Consider the following 6,975-nt stretch of genomic DNA (forward strand, 5'->3'; position numbering starts at 1 on the left):
CCCTCACAAAAAAAGTCTATGAGCACACAGTCAGGCAGATCAGAAAAATATGCAAGATCTAAATACTCTTGTACATAATCCTCGAGCGCTCGCAAGCCCTGCTCGAGGGTTAATAACAGTCTTGCAGTGTCCATACCTGGCTAATGTCCACATGAAAAGCTGCTGGATCCTTGTGTGGCCGAGTATTTGGTTACAGGGCTGACAAGACATGAGACGTGCGGATCCATGTGCAAGCTTTTATTTAAAGCAGAAGAGGTCAGAAACACAGCCAGGGTCGAACAATGGCAAACAGGTATATGGCGGGCAAGACACAAGAATAATCCTAGGGCTAGCGTAGGTCAACGATCGGCGAACAGAATCAAAAGGGCGAGACTAGAGGGATAAATCCAGGAAAACAGGCAAAGATCAGAAACCAAGAAAACAGACAGGGCAAGACTAGGCTAGGACTGGGAAACTAACGAGGGCTCTGTAAAGTAGCTATCACTGCTGGCGATAAGCGCATACAATACTCGGCAGTTTGATAGGAGTCAGATTGAGTGATATATAGTGAATGTGTGATTGGATACAGCTGTGTGCAATCAGTGCTGTGTGCAATCAGTACAATGGATGATGGGATATGTAGTCCGGGATGATGCAACAGTTTGTGTAGTGCGAGAGTCAATATAATGGAAAGGGTGACCTCTGATGGCAAGCAGACGGAAGTTCTTGGACCGGATTCGTGACAATTAGGAAGGCGGTCATAATGTCATGCCCGATTGGTGGATATGTAGTCATTTATATGTTAATATAGTATTATATATTATTATAATTTTCGTTTTTAATAAGTTATGACTCATAATATAAAAGAAGTAATAATATAATATAATATAATATAATATAATATAATATAGCAGTTTGGAAAATGGATCAATGGATAGTATTCGGTAGAATAATCTCGTTTGACTACTGATAAAACAGACAGACCATTAATATATGTACGGAAGATTACATTTGGTAAGAATAAAACATCAAGCTGTAAAGCCATTGAAAGCCATTCATTTTTGAGAAAACTGTACTTCACACAAATTGAATGATGCTGTTTTTTTTCCAATATGCATCCAGAAGAGGACCTTTCATTTCATTTTTTTAGCACATGCAGCAGATGTTTTTATCCTTCTAAATTTGTTTCTAAATTTGGTAGAATGAATTTGTGTATTTTTTATTTGCTGTTTTGCTGTTTTTTGAATGAGATTTTGAGTTATGATTGTGAAGCAGTGTACTTGCATCAGTCACAAAAAAAACACAGAAGTCTCCCTAGATGGCAAGTCAGTTTATTAATTTCTTAAAAAAAAAAATACCAAGAAACAGTGAGTCATTTAAAAAGAGGTACTTAAACTAACAAACTGCATGCAGATGGAATGAAGACATAATTGTGTTACATTTAGACATCATATTTTCAGTTTATGAACATGAAACAATTGATGTTCGGTGTCATTTGAGCGCTTTCTATTTGCAGATGTTTTTAGAAGGTGATCCCTTAGGGCCAAACACAGCACTTACATGTGTCATCAAACACGGTGCCTGTGGCACAATGCTCCAAGAAAGTATTGCCTCCTGCACAGTTATAATATTTGTTGGGGTCTTCAGGATGAGGATAGAGTCCATCTGGCTTTCCATTACAGAATCCTGGTCCTGGAGCATGAGTGGTGGTGGTGGTTGTGGTGGGCGTTGTGGTTTGGCCAGGTTTGGGGGTGGTGGTTGAAGGCCTCGGAGGTACTTCTGGAAAAAGCATTTTAATAAGCATTAGTTTTATTAGTTTTTTTACTCAAATACAACCAGTGTGTTGCAAGGACAGCTTGTGAAAATTTGTACCGATATCCAGAAGATTGTGCAGATGGCCCATGAGAGGATGGTTCCCCTGATTACAGAACTGTCCAGCAAAGTCATCCAGATCAAGCGCCCAGACGAAGGCTCCACCAAAGTTCTTGTCTTTCAGATAACGGACCTATAAATTGAAAGAAGAGTTGCTAGTCAGTTTCTGACAAATGTTGACAATGAAACCCAACTCTGAGGTCTACCAGTAGCCTTGGCCTCAGCTGCATAGGCTGCAACAAGTTCCTGCAAAGAGAAACATAGATAAATAAAAATGAAAAGAGCAAAAGTTCTCCACAATATCTGCCTAAAAGACATTGCATTACAATCAGACCCACCTTGCAGAGGAGTGTGAATCTTTGTTTGTCTTCAGGTGGACTTCCTCTTGCTCCAGGGTATTCCCAGTCCAGGTCCAGACCATCAAATCCATGAGTTCTCAGGAACTTGATGGTGGACTTGATGAATGTTTGACGGTTTGCAGCAGTGGACACCATGATGGAGAACCTGAGATGAATTTTGGAAAAATCTTGATATCTAGATGTTTCTGCATTTCAATTGACCATCAAGCTAATGTGATAATGAAAAAAAGAGAAAAGAATAGAAAGAAAACTTACTGTTTTGAACCAAAGTTCCATCCACCAACAGCCAGAAGAGTCTTAAGAGTGGGATTTCTGTGAGGTTAATATAGTTATTTATAGGATATTTTCATAATATATGACAATATATATTTTTGATTTTATTTTAGCATGTCTAAATACATTGTTACTTTCTTACTTGCTATTTAAGCATATTTTTTTTACATAATATTTTTACTAATACATACGTGTTCTTGAGGTCATTGAATGCCTTGTAGAGAACATCGTCGTTCCACTCATAGGTGACAAGCTCGTTGTTTTGGTTGATGATTGAAAAAGCATAGATTAGGTGTGTACAAAGGAAAGGGTCAACATTTGCAGGAGTATACTTTCCAATTCCAGGTCTGTACTGAGACCAGTTGGTGAAGTAGCAGCCCATTTCCATAGAGAAGGCTGGATATGGATACACAAAGAAGCTCTTAGACAAGACATTTTCAAACTAAAATGCACCCCTTAAACTCATCTCTCTCATCTCAAAATTGCAATCATATATAGATATTTTATTTAAAAAGGAGAGGTTTGATATGAAAATGTGATCTGATAAATACTCAGTGACTCACCAACATGGCAGAGCACCAAGCCCAATCCTAGAATATGCCATGATATCATGTAAATGACAAATATAAAATAATTTTATATTAAATTTATTTAATATAATATTTAAATTTTAGATTTAAATTTTAGATTGCACTTTATTATTTCTTACCTGCTATAAGTGTAAGTCTCCCCATTTTTTTTTTGTGCCAATTTTCTATAAGAAATGAAGAATAGTTTCCTTAATTACAATAAACTGAAAGCCGAGATAAACATTTTAAGCTGAATTCTCAATATAGAAATTCCCTGATGGTTATTTACCTGGGGTTCGTCAAGAAAAATGAGAGGATGAACATCAAAACACCTGGGTTTTTATAGCAGTTGGGTGTTATCTATGCCATCCTAATATGGGAGGATTTATTAGGATGGTCTAAGATATGATATCTCCAGTAAACTATGGACTGCAATGTCAATAATGTGGAAATAAAATTCCTTTGTACTGTTCTGCACAATTTGTGTAAAGCTTAATTCATAGATAAGATGAAAAATTAAGCCTGATAAAATGTGAATGAATGCCAACATGTCTGTTATTTTAACATGGTTAGGGGTGACATATCATAAAAATCTGACTTTTCCAGGTTTTAAGTGCTATAATCAGGTCCCCGGTTCATACCAACCAAGGAAACGTGAAAAAGATTAACCCAGTAACTTTGTTTTGGTAAGCCTTTTTCTGCAAGAGTCTGAGAAAACAAGTGCGTCTGATTTCGCTCCCCTAGTGACGTTGCAAACGGATCTCATTATAATATTACCGCCCTTTAATCTGTAAATTTCCACCCATGGCGCCGTAATTTTGATTTCGCAAGCTACAACGGTGTATCAGATCTAATGCCATGGCGAAAGTTTGAGCAAAACATGCTAACTGTTCTGTTATTGGATGCGCAGACAAGCACAGAACACTATTTACAGTCCCAGCCTCAGAGGAGACAAGAGAGCAGTGGATTTATTGATTTATTTACTGTATATTGCTGCTGCCACACAGATCTAAAATAAACATGCGATTTATTTCCTAGCTGTTTACCTTCACATTCATAGCCGACTGTTTTTGTAACTTATGCGTGTTTTTAACGTAAACTTGTGTGTGAATGAGAACTTAGTTTAGTACTCACATGCTGTGACAGCCGCTTTCTGTCTATGTGCTTCGGATGTGTGCGCTCAGAAAACCGTATAGCAGAGGTTTAAACTAATATGGTTTAAAACGCATGAATTCAGAGCAATAAACATGATAATCAGAGCCAAAACAGAAGTTTTTTAGCAGGTGCGAGCTGTAATGTATGCAAGCCCGTTTCCGCCACTGAATAAAAAATAAAAAAAGGTTATTGCAACTTTTTATCTTACAATTCTGACTTTTTTTCACAGAATTGTCCACTCAAAATAAGCATTTTCAAAATGATATAATAAATGATCTGTGGGGTATTTTGAGCTGAAACTTCACAGTTACATTCTGGGGACCCCTGAGACTTAGATATTAAATATTGTAAAAAGGGGCATAATATGTCACCTTTAAACATTTCAATATGGTAAAATGTTCAGCTCAAGCCAGATTTGTAGAATTTACAACATCATTCATCCATCCATTTTTCATACTGCTTGTCTTATGCAGGGTCGCAGGAGGGCTTGAGCCACTCAAACCAGGGACCTTTTTGCTGTGAGGCGACCGTGCTACCCACTGAGCCACTGTTCTCAATGTCATTCATTTAATTATAAATATAAATTCCAGTTCATTCCATTTACAGACACATATCAGAATAATATTTAATATTGTGCCAAGATATTTATTCATAACCATGTGCAGTATTATTTCATGCAACAAGAACCAGAGGAAATGACAGTAATGTTGAGCAGCAGTGACACTGAACACCTGACAAATTGCAATACATACAAGAAGAAATAATTATTCTAATACAATCAACACATTGAAGAACAAAAAAAGATGCAAATTGAAAAACAAACATAAGTTTCTGTTTGGTAGTCGTTGTGTGAAGGTGTTCCTAAACTTATTTCTTATTTCTAGAAATGGCAATTATCAAGCAAAGAAAAAATGCTACTTCATCTTTGATATCTTATCTCATTTTTTGGCAAATAATTAGAGAGTGTCCGTGTTGTATCAAACTTTTATGGGGTTAAAATTATGTGCAGAGGTCTTTGCAAAGATAATTTAATTTGAATTCGGGTGTCTAACCAAAGTGTTTATGAGGCCTGTATTTAAAATATTGCATGGTAATAACCATGGTTATCATTCAAATTAATAAATACATGACATATACAAGTTCTATATCCTTGGAATTTCACTTTCAAAGCTACACAGATAACAAATTACAAAATGATATCTTTGAGAGAGTGCAAATAAATAAATAAATATTCAAAAATCAATTTCAAATAAATTTTCCAAAGCATGTATTTATCCAAATACACTTTGATTAACCTATAGGCTAATAATTTTTTATATTTTTGAGACAAAGCAGACAGACAAAACTGGTACTCTACCAAAGTGACACGTATTTTTACCCATAAATTTGCTGTTGAAGGGAAATGGCATAGACATGCATGATTCCCCTAGTGAAAAATAAATATATTTAAATGTATTTGAAATACATTTATTTCATGCTAAATATACTACAAATATCTTTTCATATTTATGTACTCATTAAAATGCCCTGTCTTTGTACTTTTAGTGTACTAAACTGGAACAACTATTGTTGTACTTAATGCACTTTAATTGTACGGAAGTAGTGCTGAAGTACAATTAAAGATATGCTTAGTATATTTGATTGTGCTAAAGTGGAACTATTGCAAGTACACTTCAGGTACACTTGAAATATTTTGCATTTAAAGACCGATATTTTTCGAAGATCATTATTAATTCCCATTAAAAATGACATTAAAACACATTTTAGACTTAATATTAAGATGCAAAGATGAAAGAGATCCGCACTCGTCCAAATACAGCTCAAAAGGCTTATTCCATTTATTGCTCAGAGGTCACAAAAATATGTGCAAAGAAGTGCAAAAGTGCAAGTGCAGACTTTTAAGATCAAAAATCCACCTACATTCCTTTTGCAAAAGTCTACGTTCTAAATTCCCCCCTCTATGAGTCTTTGTCCCTGTGGTGGATTTTTGATCTTAAAAGTCTACACCCTCTTGGTATGAATGAAGATTTGTCTTAAAATAATTTTACGACATATATGGGGGACTCGAAGAGTACTTGGGTATGATGTTTATTGATTGTATGCATGAGATCATTATTGGTATATATGTATATTTTGTAAATTTTGTTGATATAGTTAAATATGGATCATTTGGGATGACTTGTATATGTATTTGCTGTATTTTGTTATAGATTTGAGATATATTTGAGATATTTGAGTGTTCCTGTGGCATTGCGTTAGCAATCCAGAGCATTGCGTTAGCAGCGCAAAGGTCGTGGGTTCAATTCCCAGGGAACACACATACTGGTAAAAAATGTGTAGCCTGAATGCACTGTAAGTCACTTTGGATAAAAGCGTCTGCTAAATGCATACATTTATTTATTATATATGTGTGTGTTTGTTTAAAAGATCTTCGTGATACTAGGGTATTACGGTAATACATGTTTTAAAGGAGACATATTATGCCCCTTTTTACAATATGTAATATAAGTCTCTGGTGTTCCCAGAATGTGTCTGTGAAGTTTAGGCTCAAAATACTCCACAGATCATTTATTATATCATTTTCAAAATGCCTATTTTGAGTGGAAGCTGTTTTTCGGGCTTGTCTCTTTAAATGCAAATGAGCTGCCGCTCCCCGCCCCCTTTTCCAGAACAGAGTTGCGCCTTTACAGCTCGGACCTGCTAAAAACGTCTGTTTTGTTTCTGATTATCATGTTTATCGCACTGAAATCATGCGTTTTAAACCATAT

General features: G+C 35.7%; 1 protein-coding gene across 1 annotated transcript; it reads right to left on the reverse strand.

The window, feature by feature from the left end:
- Window positions 1–1,356: 1,356 nt before the first annotated feature.
- LOC107727739 (acidic mammalian chitinase-like) lies at window positions 1,357–3,348 on the reverse strand. Its single transcript, XM_016537699.1, has 9 exons — window positions 3,342–3,348; window positions 3,193–3,237; window positions 3,047–3,073; window positions 2,675–2,879; window positions 2,466–2,522; window positions 2,190–2,355; window positions 2,041–2,097; window positions 1,852–1,984; window positions 1,357–1,758 (listed from the first exon to the last, which is right to left on the reverse strand). The coding sequence occupies exons 2-9, from the start codon at window positions 3,215–3,217 to the stop codon at window positions 1,517–1,519; spliced, it is 912 nt and encodes a 303-aa protein (XP_016393185.1). The 5' UTR covers window positions 3,218–3,237; window positions 3,342–3,348; the 3' UTR covers window positions 1,357–1,516.
- Window positions 3,349–6,975: the final 3,627 nt, after the last annotated feature.

The sequence above is a fragment of the Sinocyclocheilus rhinocerous genome, unplaced genomic scaffold, assembly GCF_001515625.1.
Source record: "Sinocyclocheilus rhinocerous isolate Xijiao unplaced genomic scaffold, SAMN03320098_v1.1 scaffold576, whole genome shotgun sequence".
NCBI classification, from domain to species: Eukaryota; Metazoa; Chordata; class Actinopteri; order Cypriniformes; family Cyprinidae; genus Sinocyclocheilus; species Sinocyclocheilus rhinocerous.

Bases quoted from the DNA above. Each gene is read 5' to 3' on its own strand.
- LOC107727739 (XM_016537699.1), bottom strand. From the start codon at position 3,217: ATGGGGAGACTTACACTTATAGCAG. The intron at 3,074-3,192 runs GTAAGAAATAAT...GGCATATTCTAG, and splicing joins GAGACTTACACTTATAGCAG to GATTGGGCTTGGTGCTCTGC. The intron at 2,880-3,046 runs GTGAGTCACTGA...ATCCATATCCAG, and splicing joins CTTGGTGCTCTGCCATGTTG to CCTTCTCTATGGAAATGGGC.